General features: G+C 38.2%; 1 protein-coding gene across 10 annotated transcripts in view; it reads right to left on the reverse strand.

Annotated features, from left to right (window-relative positions):
* ERC1 (ELKS/RAB6-interacting/CAST family member 1) overlaps positions 1 to 25,760 on the reverse strand; it is a 304,797-nt gene that overhangs the window by 231,718 nt on the left and 47,319 nt on the right. For all 10 annotated transcript variants that reach the window (XM_074826139.1, XM_074826142.1, XM_074826138.1 and 7 more), the window contains exon 3: positions 3,985 to 4,401. In XM_074826139.1, coding sequence (XP_074682240.1) covers positions 3,985 to 4,401 — 417 coding nt within the window. The remainder of the gene's footprint in view (positions 1 to 3,984; positions 4,402 to 25,760) is intronic.

Below are 25,760 nucleotides of genomic sequence, written 5' to 3' on the forward strand. Positions count from 1 at the left end.
ACTCTCTATGTAGCTGAGAAAAACACATTTCTACTCAGTGCATCTAGCATTTTGGGGGGCAGGGTGGACAAGGATGTTGTCATAAAGAGCACAGCAAGCTGCATTATCTTTAGAGTTATGTGCTGTCACTGCCATCACTGATAATTCTGCAACAGGTGAGTCTGGAACAATGAGGTGGCAGTTAACGTAACTTGGGAGCTATTCTGGAAACTGTAGTCCAGCTGCTGGATTTCATCAAGTATTTCTTGCTGGTATGATAATAATCTTGTTTCTGAAGGTTAAGTCTAGAATACCAACACTAATGTGAATAATTTTCACTAAGACTTAAGAAGGGGTATTCAAAATAGCAGCCATCTTTTTATAAGCCATGAAGCTTAGGCTTGTTTTCTAGGGTAGAAGAATGTGATGCAGACACACTGTCATCTGTTGAAGTCATGGCATTCAAATCCATGTCTGTGTTCAGATGTTCAATGACACATTTAATTTTTCATTATTTTCTGTTAATGAGAGACTGTCCTCTGTACCAGTGAGTTGTCACATACATCCAATGCTGGATACAGGATCTCTCCTATGGACTTGTATGGAAAGATTGCTTGAGTTCCCTGGAATTCCGGACATTTGCAAAAAGCCCAAAAGAGTCAAATTGCTTATGGCAATACCTCTCACTGTCTGGAGGAGAATCCATTTCCTAACCTGGATATGGGAGACTGAGAGAATGCTCTGAGAGATGATCAAAGATATGCATTATCTTCTATATGAGAGATGGTTAAGTAGTGTTGGACTTTTCAGCCTGGAAAAATAGAGAACTTGAAAGGGATATGACAAATCTAAAACTGAGTGGCACAGAGTCTCAGCAGCAATCACCCATTAATTGTGTCTTCCAGTGAAAGAGCAAGAGGCTGTCAATGAAGCTACTAGGAGACAAGTTCAAACTCAAAAGAAATGAGGCACGTTCTTCCTGCAACAGACTGTAGAAACCACTTATCAAATGATGGTATAGCTGCAAAAGTTTACATGGGCTCAAGAAGACACTGACCATGTGCTCAGATGTCAGATCCATGGAGGATACTAAACTGACAAGTCACAAAAAGTTCAAGAAAACCCTCATCTGTAAACAGTTGGGAAGGTGGGACAGCATTACAGAGAAGTATCATGTTTGCCTTGTTCTTACCCTTTCCTGGGTGTCTGCATACGGCCATTATGTGAAACAGAATGTTGGCCCAAAGGTACTGTTGGTCTGAACCAGCACAGCTATTCCTTGGTTATGATCTTATCACAACCACAAGTCAAGGCTCTCTAAGAATTTCCTTTCCTTAGGAAATTAGTGCAATCATTAGTACAATCACAGTAATAGTAATAGTGATAGCTGAAGAAATCAGTGAAGTCACATTTAATTTTCAAGGTCAGACTGCTGGCCACTGCACCTGCACTGTCTGTCATCTGATGACCTTGAGTCTCAACATCACGCTTTGAATTACATGCGGGCTTCAAAGTTGAAGCAAAAAGGTATCCTTCCATTTTTCAAGATGCAGGTCTTTATTATTATTCCCAGTAAAGATTTTTAATCAGAAGTCTAACACAGTGGTAAAGTCAGAAACAGTACTAGTAGATTCTGACGTCTCAGAACTTGCTTTAAGTGAGATGGTTAAAACTGCTATTAAAGTTTTTCTCAGCTTTTCTAATGTGTTAGAACATGAAGCATAAATGCTGACCTCCCAAGCACATGCAAATCCCTTTGAGATACTAACGCTTCCTTTAACAGCAGTATTTAAAGAAGAGTTTAGCATGCCTTTCCAGATACTGAGAATGCTAGATATAGAACCATCAACTTCAAGGCAGCTCAAAAATTCCATAGTTAGTATCTGGGGTAGCAAAGGGCTAAAATAACCTAAAACTATCGAAATACAGATAAACACACAATAGAAGATTAGCTGAGGAGAGTGATGTAGACACACCTAAGAGGTTCTGCCCAGAGACAACTTCCAAGTGTGGACCAGTGATAGCGACTCTGAACCAGATCCTGCAGAGTAGAGCAACTTGGTGCTCAGGAAGTCAGATTCGGTCAGCGACAGTTCAGTGACATCCTCTGATATTCCCCAGCCTCCTGGAGCCCCAGGCATGAGACCTGAGTTTCAGGCAAACAAGTCTGAGTTCAGCTAGCTCAGCCTAGCTCAGAGCTCAAGGACAACACACTGGTACTAACAAAACCCAGTTCCATAAGGAGATAATTTGGCATCTCTACATATGGCAGCATGTTTCCAAGGCTATTAGGGTGCTCAGCTTCAAGGCTGGATCCCACATCATATCAATGGCTTGAGCTACAAATTACAGTATACCCAGATTACCCTTTTCAATGTATTAGAGCTGGGTGAGCAGCAAGGAGTAATTAATTTTAAAATGTTAGATAAACAGCATTTACACTTTCAAAGTCAGTAAGTCATCTTCACCTTCTCCAGGAAATCTTTTACCATAAAGGCTACGATTTAAATGATTGATAATTTCCAGATATGTGTGAATGAAACAAGAATTCTTATCTCTCAACATCTACTCATCAGTAGCAGAAACAAACGTAACTGCTTTCCTAAAAAATTGCACAGCTCCTGCCAGCTTTTCATTTATGTTGCTGGACTTAAAGCAGAAACAAATGAAAGCCATTTGGGGCTCTTCCTGAAATAGATACAAGAATTGGAACAGAATTATCATTGGTTGCTAAATAAAGGAAAAACTGTAGTGTAGAAACTCTGGAATCATATTATCTTCACTCCAGACACTCAAGAGATTACTGCTCTAAAAAAATAAATCTGGCCTAAATCTGGCTCAGAAATGCAATGGGCTCTAGCTTTCTTATATAAATGTTTGCAAGAGCACAAGTACAATGGGTCAGGCCACGGAAAACATATGAATAAGAGGTATTAAGAAGGGGGTTTTTGCTGCAAACACTCATCTCAAAAACCTCTGTGCCAGCCTTGCTTCCCTGGCTTCCTAGAGAGGGGGCTTAAATCTCATGTATGTATCAGACTTACAAAAAAATGCTAAACCACGAAGTAGACATACAATGCCCCAAACAGGTCAGATTCACACACACATATTACACATACATGCATAGCTATCAATCCATGCATTCAATCATACAGATGTATGTAAAATAATCTTTACAGAAAATCTTATCATTAGTGAATACACGCATATATATACACATACCTCTGTATGCACACAACATGTGCTATATTACTAGCCTTTTAGAAGTTAATATTAGAATACTTTAGGAGGCTGGTCAACAAGAGGAAAATGCATTTAACAATATCAACAAATTTAATGACACTGGTCACACAGCAACTAATTTATTTTCCCTTATTTTTCTAAAATGTTTCTATGTAGCCTATATTTTATTATAATTAATTTAGGATGATTAATAGTGAAGAATGCCTGCCATCATACTCCTCTAAGGTGCAATACAGATATAACAATGTTTTTTCTTTTCTGTTTTCAGACGGACGGGGGGAAGGGGTTACTATGTGTGCAGCAGTGTCCCTTTAAGTAATCTTTTTTTTGGCTGTGCATCCAGGGCAGCTAATAGTTTTATCAAATACCCTTCACAGCAAGACGACTGTTTCCATGGAAACTGTAGAGCAATCATCCATTACTCCTGCAAAGATTTCTCTCAGCTCTCTCCTAAATACAGGTAGCTACTTTCTCTCAAACTAAAATAGAATCAAAGAATGAATTTTACAGTCTGTCTGACAATTCACCTCCAGAGCTTCATATGGAGACTATGGGAAAAGTGAGGCCTAAAGCACAAAACCCCAGAAACCACACACAAGGAAGCCATAAAGAAGTTTTAAAACAGGGACAAATTCTGTCAAGTCTGCAATGTAAAATACAGCTTATATAGAGGATAGAAGATTCTTCCCTTACAGCTGTTAAATGGAGATGAGATGGAGAAGAGCTTAAGATTGGAGATGAACCCAGAGCTTGGTCACTTACCTCTCTCAGCATGTTGTTTTCTTTTTCTTTCTGTTCGAGAAGGCTCTCCAAGTGGTGCACATGCATCTCTGCCTCAGCCAACCGTCTTGTTCGCTCATGGTCTTCCTCAGTGGCTTTTGCTGACAGACCTTTGCTTTGCAACATCTCCAGCAGCTTTTTGATGGACTCATCACGTGCATTTAAGGTCTGCTTCTGTGTCTCAATACGCAGTTCCATCTCTTCTAAGGTTTTACGTAGCAGGAAGAGTTCCTTGGCCTGGCGTTCATGCTCTGCATGAAGTCGTTGGAAGTTTTCTTCTGTCAGCTCTGCCACAAAGGGCTCACTGGTTCTAGTGCTGCTGTCCTGCTGGAACAGCTGGTTCAGGTCCCGCTGGATCCGAAGCTCATCTTGGAGAGCCTGCATAGTCATCTGCATATGCTAAAAGAATAAATAAATAAAATCAGAGGATTCTCTCCACTGAGAAATAAAGAGAACAGTATGAGCCACGTCAGTCCTCCTGAACTAGCAAGAGGAAACCGCAATACTGACAGACCAACATTTTTTGAAAGCAGAATTGAAGTGGAACTGGGTTATAATACAGAAATTTCAAGTCCCTCCTTCTGTGCCTGGTAGAGGGTTGATTAACACTAGAAACCCAGTTGTTCAGGTGACTCTCCCACTTTCACTAACTTGAGTGAGTCATTATTTCAAATGGGCAAATGTCCGTAGGCATTTGACAGTAAGCTGAGATCTTAAAATATGTTTTTTTCCAAATCTTTGCCTACTCTATAGAGGAATTCTGCTTAAGAAGTCCTAGACTAGAATTACTATTTTGTCAAAGCAGAGGGACATGCGACTATTAGAATTTACGTAACATCTAATAAAATGTAATCAGCCATGAAGGCTCCCAAGGTCTTCAGTACTAAATGTAGTGTTAACTACACATAGCGCAGATTTCCCAGTTGACTTACAGAAGAAACTTCAACATGTCAGGCAGAACTGCAACTGTAGTACACTGGATATATGCTGACTGGGGAGAAGGATCACATAATACAATTTTATGCATGAGGATTTTAGTACAGAACAGAAATTACCACCTAACAAAGATGAATGTGAAGTCAATCAAATGATTAGCAGTAATTTGTGGTCATGCAACAAATAAATCCTGTCTCGGTCACCGTGAATACAGTGGGTTAATATAGTGGGATAATATAGGAGAAGCACAGTTTGCCTTGAAAAGAGTCCTCACTTCATATTTAGATAAACATTTGTTTTCTTCTCTGCAAGACAGAAGTATTAAGACAATAATGGAGAAGTACTAACACACTGAACAAAGATCTGATTACCAGGGATAAGATAGGCATGGAGTGATACATCTCTACTCCCCTAAGAGTGGCAGACATGCTTACAATTTAGTCTGAATGTGAACAAGTCAGATGGACTGATCCCTGGGGTCTACCTTTATATTACAAAAATCAGTGTCTGCAATACAGCTACTTCCAGTATTCGCTAGGGCTAAAATACTAGTTAGCATTAGTTATAATCTATTATTAAGCTTGATGCAGGAGACACACTGTTAAGTCTACAATGTAATGATGGTGCCAAATTAATATGTTTGACATAAATCCAAGTACTTCATTTCACTCAAGTATCTGTGAAAAGAGGAGATGTAAAAAGATTTGGGTTTAAGTATTACTTCAAGAATATATTTATCACAGTTCTTATGTAAAATGCCTTGGAGATACTCAGAAGCTGTCTGGAAATAGTCTGGGCAACTGGCTGTAGGTGGCACTGCTTGAGCAGGGAGGTTGGACCAGCTGACCTCCAGAGGTCTCTTCCAACCTAACCGTCCTGTGATTCTATGAAAAGACAATAGAGAAGGTAGAATTTGCAGCAGTTACCTACCTTTAACCTGCTTTAGAAACATTAAGGGTTAGTTTGGTTGTACAGAATGATGCATAAAGCAGTCCAATGCCATTTGCTTTACAAAGGTCAGTGCTTTAGATCGAGTATTTCCCTTTCTTTTGTGTTCTGGCCCAAGAAGAGCTTTTCAAAACTAAAGGTGCTATTTCACAATCAGCTCACCTAAGTCCACACTGCCACTAAAAGGAACAGTCCATCTTCCTTAGGTGGCTGGCACTGACAACTGGATCAAAATTCACCTGGCTGAAAATCAGCTCCATCAAAACTAAACAAAACATCATTCCAGCCAGATCTCTGATCCAGTTGACGGTGTGACTACACCAATGCTGATCCTGTGCAAAGTAGGGGTGTGAACGTGCAGTCAAGGAGCTGATGGAGAAGAAAATGGAACAAGCCTTTATGGTATCAGCATAAACTGAAATCAGCTTAAATGCATAGCTTCATGGTTGATTTAAGATGCTGTAATTGTCTTTTCCTCTATTTTAGTAACAATACTTGGCAGTTACTAATTCTGTTACTCTAAAACTACACTTTAGGTTATAGAATCTATGTGATAACATAGCACAGGTGTATTATGTGAGGGGATAATTAATTACTCTGTTCTAAAAGGTACATTGTGTTTATATATTAGTGGATGCTCAGATTTATTTTCTAGTCAGCATTTAGCAGTGTCAAAGAAAGAAATACCTCAAGTGAATCAATATGGGTTTCAAAAATGTTTTTAGAAATCACTTTTTTACTTAATTAAAGATTTTAATTTTCATTGTTATTCTCCAAACCACAGTCAAAGTGAGAATGTCAGACAACCTCCAAGCCTTAAAAACTGAGGCACTACCACAAACATGCCAGCATGCAGGTAGGCAATCAAAACTACTACATTTATTCAATTAATGTATGTTGATCAAGCTCTAAGAAAAAACCTGTTGCAGCCATGAAAAGGTTTGCCTTATCTGTACCTATATATACAACACCAATAATGAAGTCAGTAGGACTACAACAGCAATATTGAAAGAATATCCTTAAATTTTGTTAAACAATAAACTCACTAGATATAACTTTACAATTCTACACACGAGTTAATTCCATTTGTATTTGAGAAGCCCTACTTACCCACAGCCCAGCTGTGTGTTGTTCCTCCAGCTAACAAACAAATTCCCACATGCTTCCACCTGCCTCTCCACATACCGCCATTTCAGCATTTCCTTTCTCCCAGGCAAGAAAAGAGCTTCTTCTGAACAACCACATCATCTACTAAATGAAATTACTTCCTCTACTCAGTGTTGTCTCGGAATCAATCTTGGGTTATTTATAAACATCAATGGACTAAATCACCACAACCAAACTCCCACATTTTTGCCATTTGATCTGCTGTGAAATCTCATTTCAGGTTACATAGGCAAAAGCTGTGTCTCAGACCCAGAGAAATTACCTCCCCAAAAGTTGGAAAAGCCTCCATGGAACTTTGGGGTCAAAGGACCAAAACCTATTATATGATTCGGAAACAATATGTGAAAAAAAATTTAATACCAATGACAAACAGTATTTATTGGTATAAATGGTCAGCAACCGCCTTGAATTCAGTTTTCCAGGAAAAATGAAGAGGTGGGGTGAGAGGAAGGGTTAACACCGAGCTTATGAATTATTATCACTGTTCTCTGAACTGCTCAGCTAAGAACAAACTTCATTATGTGCAAGGTAACTGGAAAATACGCCATAGAAAATTATTCTATGCTTTTGACACCCACTCCTTTCCAACACACAAGATATATGCAGAATGGGCTCTTTTCTCTGCTTTCCAAAAATTTTTTATGATTTTCAGAATAATGGAACAATACCCTTTATTAGTTGGCATCATAAATAAACTACTTTTTCAGTTAACACAGCCTGTCTTCTGTATCATTTCAAATAAAACATCCTTTTCACTCTGAAGGAGCGGGCAAGTCTTACTAGCTTCTCATCCATTTCTTAGGCTTCACTTTTAAAACAATGACTATCCCAGAAAGACAAAATATTTTCCAAGTTCATGCGATACTAGCCACTAATGCTTACTTAATCCTATGTCTAGGACCTGAATAGAGACCTCAATCAAACTTGAAAAAATGTTGAAAACTGTTGAAAACTGTTGAAATTGTCTTATCTAAAAATAAACAAAAATAGTTTTAACACCACTGAGCTTGGTTATGTCATACTCTTCTGAATAAGTACCAATCATGGTTTTCTTAAATAGTTTAATAAAGGCAACATAATTAAAGTCAAAGCAATTATGTTGAACCTGTACTTTGCTTGAAGCTTATTGCTCTTATTTCAGACCTTGAGGATTCCCTGGTTTTTCAAGTAATGAAAATTGGTTTTTAAGCCTCACTACAAATTATAACTACACCAGCCAATCACAAAGATATTTTTGTGAGCACAGTTCTCTCTAGTAAGTCTCTTGCTGGTTATGCCCAATGTACTTTTCTCTTGACAGAGCTAAGCCCCTTCAGGCCCATTTCAAATGTAAATCATAAAAGGGCAAGGTGCATGCATAACCTCTTACCAGGTGTTCCTCTGCCCCTGTTACTTTCATGAGGCAACTTAAAGTTTGTTAACTGGGCTCTACACAGGGACGGAGTTTGCCTTTCATCCAGCAGCACAAAATTTACATCTGTAAGTAGCAGAACACGATTCAATCTTCGCCTCCACCTAGCAGGACCAAATTCACATTTCCCACACCTTGGCAGGTTGGTTGGATGAGTTTCCAACCTACAGTATGACTACAGCCAATGATATAGAAGTTCCTTATATTTGGTTCGCAAAGTAGTCCTGTTGTTGCAGTCTCAGGATAATGCAATGTACCTATTGCTATACTGGTGAGTCTGGGAACCTTGCTGCAGGCAGCTCTTTTCATCTCTCCCTGTTGATGCTCTTCCATTTTGCATGAAATATTTAAAGATTCAGTAGGCCTGACAAAGTACTAAAGAGAGCACAGCTTCTTACTCTAATTGGTAGAACACATAAGAACAGAAAGACCTGAATAGCAATACTTCCAATTAACTTAAATGTTTATTATCTTACCATTCCAAAGGAAGTGGGAGATGTGCATTTTAACAGACAGAAAAAGGAATTTAATTGATACTCTACAGCCAAGACCTGTATTCTAACCCTACATCTTAGATCAGAAGGAGGCAGCCATTGCTCCTAGCATGATTTTGAAAGAAAGGATTAAATTGTGACATACTTTTTAAATAAAGGATTTCCACACTCATCTTTGCAAGACAGAGCTTGATCTACCAAGCTACAGTGTTTGATTCCAACACACATTTATCTGTTTGGTTTTGGTTGCCTGATTTAGGCTATTCACACTGCAGATACTGTCTTTGCAACTATCGTAATCAGATACATAACTTATCCCATACTTTATTCAAGAAGCCTAAATGCATAAATTAGAACTGTGGGCTCTGCAACACAGGTGAGGCAGCTAGGCATGAACACTTCTGTAAAGTTCTCCTTAATCTCCTGGATTTAAATTCTAAGTAGGTTAACCAGGAAAATTAATTTTTGGAATACCATGAAAAATTCAGTATGTTTAAGAGATGTCTGTCAACAATCAGCAAAACGGAAGAGAGGAACCTACTCTTTCCCAGCAACAAGGGAAAACATAACATGCAAATATATGACACCGTGTCACAGAAACGTGTCACAATGAGGTGGGAAGCATTGTTACATTCTGCAAAACTCAACGACTTAAAAAAAATTCTCCTCTTACACTGGGAGAACACTGAACACTCTCATATTCATAAGCAATAGAATATGAGCAAGGACAGGGAGAAAAAGAGAAGTCCTACTAGAATACTTAAGTGCTGTGTTAGAAAAGCTTCAGCCTGGGGGATAAAGGCTCAAGCTCTTACTCATCATCTCCATACATCCTGAATCAGGCTCTAGTCAGTATGCAATAAGCTGTTCTTGGGTGGTTCTCTAACAAGATATTCTTACAGAAGGGACTGAGATTCTGCTTTGTACAAATACCTGAATATTGACTGACTTGGGAATTTAAACCTACATCTCTCACATCCCAGTGAAATAAAGGGAGGATGTATCTTGGCTCAAGATCTTTGAATTAGCCAAGAAACCCCTTAGCATCTCCCACACTCTAGTGAGCACCCCTGACCAAATCTATTTCCAGCTCAGGGGTTGATCTCATCTCACTCTTTTCTAATTTTTAATCAGAAATTCCACTCCGCAGTGAAGAAATATTTTCCCAACAAAAGTTTTGCTGAAATCAGCAGATTCAATAAAAATTTCTTGTAAAAATATTATTGACAAACTTAGCTACTGAAAATTTCCTGATTACTTCTACTGTTAACCCACAATGCCAGTACATCCTGTACTGAATGACAGCTTTATGATGTACATGTATTTGGCAGTTTTCTGCAAATCTGCTCAGTGATCAAGCTGTTCTTCATGTAGAAAACAGTAAGTGCTTGGAAAGGCATAGGACAGGTTTGCGTTTTTTTATTACATATCACATATTTCTGTATTTATTTTTCAGGATCCAACCCAGGGATAAAGGAAAAATAAAAAAGAGACAGATGTAATTTGTTAATTGATCAAAACCTAGGTTTCTGAAGATGCCAGTTTACACCTAAGCCCTTCCAGGTCTGTAATAGATGTACCTGTAGTACCTACAAACAATGCCTTACTTTTGTCTTTAGCTCATCATGATTACAATGCTACTACTCTGGAAAAAAAAGATACAATAATTATGATGTATTTTATTTCAGAAAGACAATTCAGTAAGGTCTACCCTCAAATGTACATCACCAGAAACTGACAGAACTTAAAGGTGCTTTTCTTACCAGCAAATCTGCATGCACAATCGCAAACTTTTGCATTATGATGATTCCTCTCATGTTCTTTACAATAAAAGCATTTCAAACATTTGTAAGAGGATGAACCTCATTCAGCTCAAAAGAGATCACATGCCAAAGGCTCGAACAGGATTTGGTCAGTATGGGAAATCATTCTCTCCCATTCTCAAAGAGTTAAAGTTTTGGCGGCGTTTCTGGGAAATAGATTCTGCTGAATGCACTGCAGAAGCAAAGGCCTGGCTGTCTGAGGGAGTCCCTGCTGACATTCAGCTGCAGCCCACGCAAAGAAACCGAAAAAAGGGCTAATGTCAGGTGTCCAGCAGGGCTGTGATGAAACAGAACTTGCTGATTCCAGAAATGCTACATATTCCCTGTAAGATGGATCAGTGGCTTCAAAACCCTTATTTAAATGGAAATGAATGGGTGATTTTTATAATGTTTAGCTTAGATACAAAGCACAGCTATGATTTTAATGGGATTTAATTTGTGAGAGTGAAAGAAAGAGACTTGTATTTTAAAGACAACCATATATTGCATTATCTCTGAGGCAGCAGAAGGGCAGGATGGTAAAAAAAAATGCTATAAAGAGCTTAAGTTGTCAATAATACATTTGTCAGCTGAACTAGACTCACACAAAATGACTCATTTGGTTTAAGGGGGCAGTGTGCAGCAGCCTAATTCTTTCACCCCTGTCTGTACAAAAAAACCCCACAAGCAAACCAGCAGGAATGAATTTAAACTCCTAAAGTAAGCAGATCAGAAACAACCTAATAAACCTCTAGTCACAGAAGAACCAAAACTGCAATGCAATCACCTCATACTAAGTGTACAGGTACATCCACAAAAAAAGGCTGCAAGGTAAAACAGAAGAAATGCATGAAAGATTTTACTTATGGTAAACAGGAAGCAGCTTATCTTATAAAGAAAAAAATAAGCTATTTCTATTTTCAAGGAATAAAGCATGTATATGAGCAGTTTCTATAGAACACCTGATGCACAGTAAAAACATAACTTAGTGTGAAGAAATCTGTGCACATTCCTGTGTGGTAAGAATAAAAATTCTGATCAAGCATAGGCAAACCTAGTAAACTGAAAAACATCAGCTTATCTATCAGTTTTTGAACTATGAATATAATTCTGATAGCTCAAATTTCCTTAGGAAGCCGGAGAACTATGTGGCAGATACCAGAAATGGTCTAGTAGGCAACAGAATTCAAAGAAAAGTTATTTCTAAAGTCAAACTGGTTAGTCCCAGCTACCATGTTTTAAATTTCCAAAGGTACATCTACATTAGTAGTTTAGTGTGCTTCAAAAGCTTTTTCTCATGCAAATCTTCCTAGCATCTACATTTCACACACTTTTGAGTGTCAGGATGCTATGATCCCAGAGCGCAGAAACTGTCTTCTTTTAAGTGTCCCTCATCTTTCTTGTGAACAGGCATTTTGGGATTAGGGCCAATGTTTAGAATTTCTCCTCAGAGTTGATAATTTCCATACTGATTTTAACCTTTATTTCCTGCTAGGCTGTCCAAATTGGGTTAGGATTACGCTATTTAAATATCATATTTATATACAAATCTGAGCTTTGATTATTTGTTCTTATGCTGCTAAAGAAACAAGAGTCCTTGCATATATGCAGTTTCACACACTGTAGTAAGATAGTTCTTTACAATTTCTGTCTCCCCTGTCTGGCAAACACAAACTCCTTTTGTCACAAACTGTGTTGATAAAATGAATCCTCATGTAAGAGGTTTCTGTAAAAAAAAAAAAACCAACACACAAACATCAGACTGATCTATATTCAGGCCAGCCATGATAGAATTTGTAGAATTTGATCTTACGCCATTTTGCATGTTTATACAACACACCCAATTTTATCCACAGTACAGATTACGTCTAAACGTTGCATCCATGGAATAGGTGCTTAAGTGCAAATTCAGCTTCTGTGAACCTCTCATCCCATGAAAGTAATTAGAAATTATTATAATACTTAAGGGAAGGACAATTTTAACATCTACATATGCATAAATGTCTAATCTTTTCAAATTAATAGCATCTATATGAAACATGACTGATTTTATTAATAGATTAGGAGCTTTTCTGTAAAAACATATTATTAGTCACCTCTGTTAGGGAGGTCAGCAAGTGTATCTTTCCATTAGCTGATGCAAAGAATCAATCCAAGATAAAAGGTGCTCTGCTACACAACCTTTGATCTTGTAGTGCAGTGTTTTGCAAGATATAAGCATACATCAACACTGTGCTCTAAAAAGGAAAAATGGCTGATGATTTATAATGAAAGAGTACTATACAAAAAAAATCGACACACAAAAGAGCTGTTGACTACTTTATCCACATCACACCCCCCTTGACAAGCCGTGTCATCCTGTTCCCCCCCCCCAAAATTTAAACCTTCTGTTATACTAGTTGGTTTGGAGAGATTACAGTATAAACCTCAATGCGCACATGCATGGGTTCCACAGGAATATTTTCACTGGAGTATTTTGAATAGCTCCATTGGTATGCATAAACCCTATACCTTTCATGTAAGGGTATAAAATATGGAGTAGGCCTGATCTTTAAAGCTTTTTGAATACTTCAAGCTTGTGACTGCTGAGGACTGAACAATCAACTACAAGGTAGGCTGTGATACATAAATTGATAATATTTCAAAGAACTAGTTTTAATATAAAACAGTAAGCTTTTCAATTTCTGTTTGCCTACAGCAATACAATACTTTGTTCTTCCTAACAATCTGGAACGCAGCATAGTGGCATCTTTCACCTGCAAGCAACAGTGGAAGATCTCATGAGCTAGCCAATGCTTGGAGACTATGGACTGATGACCACAGCAGTAAGTCTTCTTTCTAAACTTGTGCCTCCAGAAATTGAGTTACTGTCCAGGTAAGACATCAAGAGCCCAATATTCAGCTGCTCAGCTGAAGTGGTGAAGTATTTGCTAGCCCTTCAAACTGAACTATAAAACCTGGACAGTAGCCCACCAGCAATCTGAAAACACTGAAATTTACTGATGTTTTCTTTGTTGGCTTTAAGACACTTTCTTGAGCAAGAAAAGCATCAGATGACCAGATATGTCCATAAATGTGAGAAGACTGCATGAAGGACTTGATCCTGTCAAATAATAGAACACGTGACATTCAGGATCTTATAAACAACATATGGTTGTACTGTGACACATGGGAAGTTCTTGCCAATGGTGTCTTTGCACAATGTTCAACCAAGATAGGGAGATAACCAACAGCAAAAACCTAGTTGCTGCCTCTCAGCTACACAGACCATGTGTAGAATGAGGCTTTGCCAGCCTGCTTATAATCTTCCTTGTGCTGATTAGATGGTAACCTTGCAAGGCAAAAGTCATCTCAGGGAGGTGACTACAGAATGCAAAGGCCCTGTATGCCCAACACTTCATCCCACTGTTTTAGCAGAAGATGGGGCCAATTTGGCTATGTCATAGTAAGACTTTCATTCTTGCTTTACTTATTCATAATCTCTCCAATATGCATTCCTAACTGCTATCTATCCCAAACACAATTGTAAACATTGCACCTTCTCACATTTGCTGTATCATCAGTTCTTCAGGAAAAGTAAACCAAGTTTCCTGGAAAAGCATTTGAACATGGTTTTCTTGTTTTAAGTCACAGTAAGGAACAACTGCTGACTTTCATACTCAAATAGCCCAAAATCCAAAAGGCCTAAAATGATACATCATCAGCCACTGTAGAGGACTGTAATTTGTGCATTGCTATATACAGAAAAAAATCCTCATTCATTGTCCCTTCTTGAAGCAGGAAGTATGGGCTTTTTTAGAGTTATCAATGCACAGCAGTCAGCCACAATGGGAGCAATCATTTTAAGACTATCTTGCAAGATTTGGGCTTGAAGTTCTCACAAGCAAGTCAAGTTCTTGCCAAATGGAAGGTATGTATCCCTTCCATCTTCATAACTTTTCTCATTTTCTTTGAAATGCAAGGAGCAAGAAAATAGAAATCAATTTTTAACAAAATTTACAATAGCAGCAACTGTCAGTGAGACTCAGCTAAACCTTTTCAAACCTGTGACTTGTTGACATGATACATGTTATCTTCTCAGCTCTCTGCCATGAAATACACTGGCTACACTCACAAAGGAACAGTCTTGAAATTATTTTTTTTTTCTGGATACATCAAGTCTCTTATGCTGAGTATAGTTTTGGGAAGACAGGCAGATCAAATGCATTACTGGAATTTCAGGATAAATTTAGAATATGGCTGCAGTAATCATTGTCCCTGTGAAAGAACATATAAAAAAACCTCTGATCAAAATGTTCTGGCACTTACACTCCTGCTGAAATGACGGCAGCACCTTTGACGGCAAAGCAGAACACAGCACATTACACCAAGTTCTAAAGGAGCTTTCTGTGACCTTTAAGAGGCAACACAATACCCCCCTGAGGGAGTTCAAGAGATAAGTGACAGGAAAGCATGAAGAGGAACTTGGATAGCTCTGGAAACGAGGAGGCCTAGCTCAACCTATCTGAATAGGAGGCATTCAAATTTCTGCTAGATGTGCCGTGATAGTGATAGATGCTAGGCTCACATGCTGCTCTGGAAGTACAAAGTCAAGGATTTTCATTACAAAAATCTTTACTCGATCCTAGAATGTGATGAAAATACCTAAACAGAAAAGTTTTTCCATTCATAAGAGTGATTCTTCCCCACAGACATCTTTCTGCTAGGTACAAGTATTTTCAAAGCAAGAGGTAACTTCCTCTGGCAGCAGTGCTCAGTCACCCAACACTCAAACCATCAGGTGCAGTAAACTGGGTCCTTAGTATGCATCAGAAATGCCTCCGATCAGAATGTGAATCAGACAAGCTAAAATAGGTATCTGCAATAGGGCTCACAACTAGAATGACTTTTGTTGGTGAAAAGCTTTAATACTGTCCTGTCTAATCTTGCACATCACTCTAGGAATCAAGGGAAGACATAGAAGTACATAAAGGAGATCTGAGTTCATTGTAATAAATATAAAACTATCTAACACATAATAGTCTTGCATTTCCCATGGATTAAAATGGACATTTGGTACAGACTGTGTTGGTAAAATAATTTAGAGTAAATCTCTCACTGGACAAATACTGGCTCTTAATAAAACTTTTCATGAACTACTTACTCATGAATCATTACTACATAGTCATTCAAGCAGTATGTCATGCTGTTAGGCTTCTTGCAGAGCAGTGACTGAACTCCCTTCCTTTTTTATATACCAGACTGAGAATACATAACTGTTCAAGATCTGAAAAAATAGAGATAAAATGGATAGAAATGCTGTACAATAGAGTCTCCTGGTTCTAGTTCAAATGCATTTATGCAAATCATGCTGTAAACAAGTGCTCTACATTTAAAAATTATTCAGAGAAGCATCTTCATCTATTGATACATCTGTATGAACAACTGTGGAGACAGAAAGGAGAATGGAATTCCCTGTTGTGAGTTTGAGATGTCAATCCACCAACTCTAGGCAAGAGCTTAAGCATGGCACAAGTATCTGCACACAGATATTAATCTCAGAGCTACTCATTTTATAAGAGTCTGTTAATTCAGAACTAAAAAAAAAAAATAATAATTGTAAAGGGCTTGCAGCATTGGAAATCTGGAAAGCTTATTTGTCTAGTGTTAAGCATTTTATTTCATTGAAACAGTACAAGGTGGCTTCTGAAGCCCAAAATTCTTATCTGTTGGATATGTTCTGGGACCTAGAAAGAACTAGGGAAGGAACTCCCTCCTTTTAATCCATCTCAGTGCAAGGCTGAAGGGCCAATGGTGATACTTATTTAAATGCAAAGTTTAAGGCACACTTCAGAACAACTTGCTGTGCTTTCCCTGAGAAATAATCCCATATGCTTCCCCTTTCCCCACACTACTTTCCTTGTAGCTTTTGCAGACACTACTCATTAGTCAGGAGACAGACTAAAAGTTAAATAAAAGTTAAACACAGCAGAGTTTACCTCTTTTTTCACTCAAATGCCTAGATGAGCTTTACTAGACAGAAGACTTGCACATCTAATCAACACAGAAACCCTGAACATATTACTAAGAATCCACCATAATCCTTGCATTTTTTTTTAGATTTCACCTAACATTAACATATTACCAAAATTAAGTGTCCCAAATTTTTCAAGATTCATAGATGTTTCTCCCCTCTGATCAGACCCCCAACAGGACCTAATAGGAGAAACCTCAGATTTCCTCATAGTCCCATTAATGCAGCTGGACTCCATACGTATAATTTCCAATAGCTATTCCTGACTAATGAGCACTGACCAGATATGTATTTATGCTTTCAGGGCTGTTGGTATTGGTGTTGGGGGAAAACTGGGTTTTGTTTTGATCTTTTTATAAACTTCTCTTTACAAACACACTTTTCTTGGAGAACGAGATATTAGAGAACCACCTTTGTTTGCTACTGAAAGCAGACATCTATTTGTCTCCTTGTTCTGCCACAGGCTAACGGATTGCTGTTTACACCTGTATCCCCTAACAAAAAATTTTAGAATATCTTCCTAAACCGACAACTGCATACATAATAGCTAGCATCAGTGACAAACTCCAACTGACAGGAAGGCGAAAAGCTGATCTATGTATTTTTAGGATTTTCTTCTCATCAGTCCCTAGCTATTACATAGAGGTAGGCAGTAAAGCTGGATGAAAAATCCTTCCTCAGAAAACACATTTCTCTCATCAGCTTCCAGAATAGCAGGGCTAACGCCATAGAGGCGGCAGTGCTGAACCTAGAAAATTTCACTTTGGTGTCTAGGATGAAATCCCCAGAAACTCATTCTCAGAAAAGCAGAAACTATACATTAGTCCAACAAATGGAAAACAGAAATCCTTCATGCCCCCAACTCTGTCTCTCTGTTTCCAGCTATGCACACAAAAGATTTCTAGAATTTTATCTTTTTTCTAACATTTATTTCAATTTATCTGATTTTCACAGAAGAACATCTCTTAGGTCTGTACTTCAAATTTCACAGATTATGAACCTTAGTCATATAAATGTTTTTAACCCATCTGCATCGCTACATCACAAAATAAAAGCCACTTTTAAAGTTTTGTATTCCACTGCAGGCATGGTTTTGTGGTTGGGTTTTTTGGTCACAGTTAGTAATTTGTTCATTTTTTTATTCTGATTTTGTTTCTGAGAAAACCTCATTAAAAATCCCAATATGCATCATTCAATAAATGTAAAAGGATATCTGGTAACATGATATACTACTCTAAAAATAAAACCCCATTATTTGATTAGTTTTACAAGGAAAGGTCAGAGTAGCTCCTCTTGATTAACCTACCACAAACAATTCAAGAAAAAAAAAATCAGTAGCAATTTAACTGTTTTAAGTGATAGCAGTTGAAAAAATAGCCAGTTATTAAATAGTTTCAAATGGTATAGTATACTAAATAGGTGAAAAAAAGCTTTTAAAAAAAATCACTACTTGCACTAGTGAAGTGTTTTATAAACTCAAACTGCAGCTACAGTCAGAAGAATGGAATATATAATAGGGGACTAAAATCATACACATGTAACTTTTCCTTAGTAAAGATTAAACTAAAATATTTTTTAAAAAAGCTCTGGGGAACAGCTAAGCAAATGATGGAATCACATTTCTGTTAGTCAAAAATCATGATCATATCACTTTCCCACCGTTGCTTTCCTTGAATCTAGATTATCAGTCCTTCAGGCAGCAACTGTCATTTTGATGTATGCGCTGGTATAACAACCAGAATAATACAACACCAACCCTTAAACACAACCACAATATAAATAGTGAATCAAACTGTTAAAGCAGAAAAGGATTGAGAGCAATAAATAATGAACGAATATAGGCTTTCATGAAAGCATTACCACTCTCATGGTCTAAAGGTCTGAGCACAAGATTTGTATGGAGAGGTGGTAACTACGAGCTGATAAACAAAAACCAGCTTTCAGCACACTAGTCCTTCTTTAGGCTTTGCTGCTTTTGTATTAAATCTTTGAAGTTATATAGAAGCAAATAATAAATACAGTGAATTAATCTTGATTATGTACTTTTAAAACAACATTTTATCTAATCTATGATTTTTAGAATTCAGTACTGGTTTACTATATATTTTTTCCCATGTCATGCCCACAGCTATCTCCTCACTATCACACATACAATGCTATCTCACAGGAGCTAGTTACTATAATGAACTCCCTCCAAAATATTCCTCCCCACCCTTATCTACAGCTACCAGCCAGAATTTTTTCTACTGAAACTGAGTAGCATTACTCAGTGCAAAATTTCTCAATTGGTTCTCAACTTGAAAGTTCCTGCTTCTGTTCCTTTTCCTCCCCTAAAAAAGAGGTTTTGAGTCCAAAAGTTTGTTTGCTCTTCTCTTGGCTACATCATTTAATCTAGCAAGACATTTTATTTCTCTACAAGCCTTGCTGTGGTAATCAGCCTCTCCTTAGAGATGTTTTTTCCCCTCAACAAAGGGGAAAGTATTGCCATACAGTTGATCAGAATATTTTATTGTACCCTGCTCTGGTTTTGGCTGGGGTAAAGTTAATTTTCTTCATAGTAGCTAGTATGGGGCTATGGTTCGGATTTGTGCTGGAAACAGTGTTGATAACACAGGAATATTTTTGTTATTGCTGAGTAATGCTTACATAGTCAAGGTCTTTTCTGCTCCTCACACCACCCCACCAGCGAGCAGGCTGGGGGTGCACAAGAAGTTGAGAGGGGACACAGCCAGGACAGCTGACCCCAACTGACCAAAGGGATATCCCAGACCATATGATGCCATGCTCAGCATATAAAGCTAGGGGAAGAAGGAGGAAGGGGGGGACATTTGGAGAGATGACGTTTGTCTTCTCAAGTAACTGTTACATGTGATGGAGCCCTGCTTTCCTGGAGATGGCTGAACACCTGCCTACTCACGGGAAGCAGTGAATGAATTTCCTTGTTTTGCTTTGCTTGTGCGCATGGCTCTTGCTTTACTTGTGAGTTTTCTCACTTTTACTCTTCCAGTTCTCTCCCCATCCCACCAGGGGGGCAGTAAGAGAGCAGCTGTGTGGGGCTTAGTTGCCAGCTGGGGTTAAACCACGACATACCCTGAAAAAGTTGTATTATGGTAACACAGATGTGAGTAGTACAACTTCATGACAATCTCTAGCATCTATTTTAAAGTAAATACAATAGGTTCAAGGCTGTTGCTAATATGAGGTTTCTTTCCGAGTTCTCTTCTGAAAAATAAAAAATGTCCTTGAAACAAATTTGTCTAATACTCATATAATAATAAAGTAGCATTTAGGCATAACAGCACCTAAACACTAAACATACCTTAATTTTCCCAGAAGACAGCCTGATAGCCTTACTGGAACATTAGATGATTTATTTTGAGGAAGAATTTAACCCTCAAAATCTATTTGCATCATTCATTCTCCTTGCAGCAGAAGCTATCCATGACTCACTGTTGACACCAGGCAGTGGCATGATACAATAACCTTCCTGTGCTTCTCAACTGTTAGGACTGGCAGTGACTCACCAGTAACTTCATTCAGGCCAAGATTTCCTGTGATGCAGGCTTCTATACACACCACTTCAGCAGCCTTGCTTACACTCTCAGTCTCACATACCCAACATCTACAGCCACGTAATAAAGATGATACCCCATACCTTATCTCTGTTACATAAGAGCAACTGTATTTATTCAACCCAGACAAAGGCTTTGGCTACATTCTAACACTACTAAAACAAATGGAAAATGTGACTCAAATCTTCAAAAAGACTAAGACATTTATGGATTCTCTTACTTCTCTCCTTCCCCACAGCAAAATCTGTATTAGGGACCATATTTCAAAAGATAAACACTTTTCTTAGCCAACTGCAATTTAAGGTTTTCAATGAAAAGTTTCAAGGAGTTTCAACTTTTTATTGGTTTGTCTGCTCTAAAGACATTAACAGGAATATATCATGGAATAAAATTATCCAAAGTCTGACAAAAATTCCCTTTATTTCTTACACAAAATAAAAACAAGAACCTTGACGGCCTCTCAACCAACAGGTGGTTGATTTAGTTATGCAAGGTAAATAGGTAACAGCTGAGTAATGAATCCAAAGCTGAGCCAATGACTCCAACTGATCCACTGAATCCATTTATGCACTTCCATGGCAGAGCTCAGAAGGCAACACTAAAATTTATGAAGAAAGCATTTCTTTTCTCAAGACACAAATAATAAAACTGGAAATAACTTAAAAATAAAGCCATTTTCTATAAATTAGTGTAGAAAAAACCACATTGGCACAGGATGATTTAGTAAAAAAAATTAAAGTTTAGAAATTAAAAAATTTAAAAGATGTGTTTGACAAAAATGTGAAACTTTGGAAGCAGTTGTCTTACATGAGAAAAGGTATTTCAATATCCTCAGTTCCTGCTTACCTACCAAACCTTAAGAAAAAATGTCCTACATCTGTATGTTTCAGCTTCATCATATATTTTAGAAGCGTTTGTAAAATAAGCACATTTTCCATGTATAAGCAGTATTTCTCAGTGGCAAGACTGGCTATAACTCAAAGGAACAAAAACGTAGAGAAAAAGCCAAAGGTTTAGAAGACAGTTTCTGGATTTCAGTATCAACATCAGCTCTAGAAAACACAGATAAAGCTCCTTAAAAAAAAAAAAAAAAAAATTCTCTTATGGGGAGTACTGAAAGAAGTTCCTGTGTAGGTCCAGAAAGGATGAAAATCATATTTCCAATTTACCTCTTTTTTAAAGGATCTTGATTATTATGGGAAAAAAAAACCAAGAAACATTAGCCTCACACTGGACTACCCAATTCTGGCTGGTATAGAAGCTTCCCTGAAGAAATCTCCTCAGCCTTAGTCCCTACCACTCTCGCACAGGAGATTTCGGTAACCCCTCTTTTACTTACAATGAGTCTAGTAACTACACATGTGGTCAGTAAGAACAAAGACAGCCAGATCATATGTTTCCATCTATTTACAGGAGAATATCCAAGAAAACTGCCTATAGGCAGTTTAAGAGTAGAAACATCATAATTCTCGAAGCTGAACCCCCAGCTGAGTGTCTGATGAATATAAAGACACAGTGTGTTCAAAATTCCTCTACCTGATCCTGTTTTGTCAGGGGAGAAGCTATTCCTTGCCAGGAAAACTGTATCAATACTAAAATGTTTATTTAATAGCTACGCCTTTTACTAGTGGGAAATTTCTTACACTCCTTGCCAACACAGCTCTGCATGTAAAGTTTAAGAGATGACTAATCACTATTAGCAATTTTTTGCACTGAAGCACTGTCTAAAGCACTCAAGGCAGAGACTGTTAACCCTAACAGAACCTTGTAAGTATATGCCCAATCCCTCCATTTCTACCACTTGTTTTATGAAGGACCTCCACACTCCTCCAAGCCACCACTTTCTCCTCAACTACATGGATATCCTATTATAAAGAGATACTGTAAAAATAAGATAAGGGCTCCACAGAAGTAGGTAAGACATACAGGAAGTGAACATAAATACAGACTGAATGTTTCAAATACTCTCCATTTATAACGTTCCTGTTTTCTTTAAATGATTGTCCATACGTATCATCACACTACAGGTGACTGCATGCAGTACCTGCATATTGAATGGATTACCAGAAAACCCAAAGACTGTGGATAGTTAAAGCTTTTCTGCTGACCGGACACTTCAATTAGTGGCATGCTTAACAAATGTATTAATTGAAGTCCACTTGCAGCTCTGTGGGTCTCCCAAAGAATAATTTCTCTGAAATGCTACAGAGAGAGTTTGTTCCCAGAGTAGAAATTTCCCCCTCTGCTCTGTTACAACACATCCTAGTGACCCAAAACAGACTCTGAGGAGAAACAGTCAAACCCAGAATCTTCCAGTTCAGTTAGGGAAACAACAACCAAAAAAACCGCATGTTTTCAAAAAGCCCAAGTTATATATAAATAAGATGATGAAGCTCATTAGAAGGTAGTCTGTATAATGCTGTCTCTGGTAAGGATGAATTGGATATTACGAAAACAGGCAAAGGACAATCCTCCACAAAAAAAATACAACTCAGACCACATGGGCTACAGGCTTCAGATATGTACGAAGTTCAACTGTATACTGAAGGAATAAGGCAGCGGGGAAAAGAGGATCAGTTCTCAAGTGCCTGAATTTCTACAGTCCTGCCTGCTAAGATAACAGCTATTAAGATAGCTACTCTTGTGGACAGATAAAGAGAGGAAGACAGATAAAGAGAGGAAGACCATACCCTCAAATGGTTAGTCTATTGTTAATACTTGTTTCATGATCCACTGTGGTTCTGTGTCACTGACTGTGGTATCCATAAATCAATAGCACAAGACGACTTCTTTAGTAGAAAAATATCAAAGGTAATTTATTTACTCCAAGCCTACTGGTATTTCATAGCTGAATTCCACCTGGATGGTAATCAAGAGTCAATAATCAGCTACATTCATTTAGCATGATTTAGATATTTGTATCAAATACATTTGCTAATGAATAGATTGAATAAAAAAAAAATAAAGTTCAGGGCATGGAGACGTTTACTAGGTGCTAAATCTCCAAAATGCATGTAGGGAGGAGTACCTCTTCGTGAGTCAATCAGCTGATCAACCAATCCAGAACAAGAGACAACATCTGGTCTAAAACGCAACACTTACATCCTCAGGAAAATGAATGGTGCTCACTTTAGTTAGAGCAGTAAAACTTCTTTAGAAGTTCTAAATACATTTCTGAATGAAAGAATCAAAGGGAAAATTTCAATCTGTCTGAACAGCACAGAAGATTTCAACAAGGCAATCAATTATAAAAACTAATGCTACACCAAGATGAATTTCTCCTTAATGCATGCAACCTGAGGCATCAGGTATGCAGAGACAAACTACCCAATGAAGCATATCTCATCAAGAGGTAGGTCTTCAATGTACCAGCTGGATGTTTTGGTGAAGGAGATGTGGGGTGGAAGAGCTTTGAGATTCAGTTTTGGCATACACAGATTAAGAAGGTTTCACTTCTAATTCTGTGCGTTGCTCTTTCATAAGCCATTTATAACGGAACGAGGGCAGAGGAGGGCAACGAAGCTGGTGAAGGGCCTGGAGAACAAATCCTATGAGGAGAGATTGAGGGAGCTGGGACTGTTCAGTTTGAGGAAGAGAAGGCTGAGGGGAGACCTCATCACTCTCTACAGCTCCCTGAAAGGACATTGTAGAGAGGTTGGTGCTGGTCTCTTCTCACAGGTCATTAGTGACAGAACAAGAGGGAATGGCTTTAAACTGCAACAGGGGAGGTTCAGACTGGACATCAGGAAAAAATTTTTCACAGAAAGAGTGGTCAGACAGTGGAATAGGCTGCCCAGGGAGCTGGTGGAGTCACCATCCCTGGATGTGTTTAAGGGTCATTTAGATGAGATGTTGGGGGATATGGTGTAGGGGAGAACTTGTAGAGTAGGGCTGATGGTTGGACTCGGTGATCCCAAGGGTCTTTTCCAACCTGAATGATTCTGTGTTATTTCATATTTGTTCACAACATTTATTTACTTTTAACAAAGCAGTTTTGAAGTGTGTCTTAGAGGTAGCTTAGTTACAGACCATTCCTCGCTTTTAAGGCTGTGACAAATTGGTAAACAGAACACTATTTTATGTACGAATTGAAGTTGCGTTCAACCCTTAGCACACTGTTCTGAGCATCCAAATGACAACTACTCTCACAGAACATGCAAGGCAGAGAGCTGGAAGAAAAATCTTCCAAGGAGCAATGATAACAATGAAGGCTTCCAGCATGCAACACAGCACTGAAGAACATACCTAAACAGACACTGAAATTTCCTGAGAGCTGGTCAGAAAGACTGTGAAAGAACAATTTTACACAAGAATGAAAGAAAACTGAAATCCTAAAATGGCTTTTAAAAGAACCTGGATGAAGCTAACAGGCTAATGTTCTTGAGATTGACTTTAAAATCATACAGAGAGGACTTTCTGTATAACAACAGACTTGCCTAGAAACCCAAAGACAACCTTGCCTCTTCATGTTACCACTAACATATGTATGCTTTCCTATCATTCATAAAGAAGAAAAAAGGAGCCTGTCTGGAATTCTGAGACAATCCTATAATCTTGAGCAAACACACTATAAGATGCAGATGTTCCACCTTTGGCCAGATTTCCTGCACTCCAAGTTCCTGAAAAGGAAAGCCGTTCATAAAAACAATAGTCAAGACATTGCATGAAGAGATCAAGGTTCCAAATATGTGAGTACCTCAGTCACGCCAATACAGCTGAAATCACATCAGACACAACCTGCATTACCTTCTGCAATGCCCTAGCGGCCTGAAGAAGACTGACATGTTATCCGGTCAGCCCCACAGAACAGAGAACTCCAGACAACCCTGGAAATAGACTTACTGTGGAACAGATGCCTGAAAATTATTCTCCTGGATCTCAAAGAAGCTGATCTCAGGTCCTCCCTAAATGTCAAATGAAAAAACAAAAAAAGCACCCAGTAACAGCATCCTGAATGCCTCAGCTGTGATGTATCACCTAAAATGTCTTATCATACAACTAGGATAGCCAGCGTTCCCTTCAAGCAGACTGCCAACCACTAGTTCCAATTATAGATGTGTCAGGAACTAGTGAATCTCCAAGTGTTATAAGAGGGGAAATTTGAATTCTCTTTATTTACTGAAACTGTTTTAGTCATGTTAGTCATCAACTGCAATTGATGCCTTATGACAGAGAGAAACCTATGGCATGTTTTCCAAACTCCTTGTGCCTTGAGAACATTTATGCAAGACAAGCATCTTCAGCAGACCAAAAGTCCCAAGTAATACGACCTGACTTGGCAGGAGATCATATTGCCTGTTTCTTTGACACCAGTAAAAAGTAGTATCATTTTACAGGATGTACAATGTGATTTTGACTGTATAGTACTTCTGTAGACTGACAGGAGGGGTCCATTAAAGGGGAGGGTGAGAAAGA

This window comes from Strix aluco, chromosome 5 (assembly GCF_031877795.1).
Source record: "Strix aluco isolate bStrAlu1 chromosome 5, bStrAlu1.hap1, whole genome shotgun sequence".
Taxonomy (NCBI): Eukaryota; Metazoa; Chordata; class Aves; order Strigiformes; family Strigidae; genus Strix; species Strix aluco.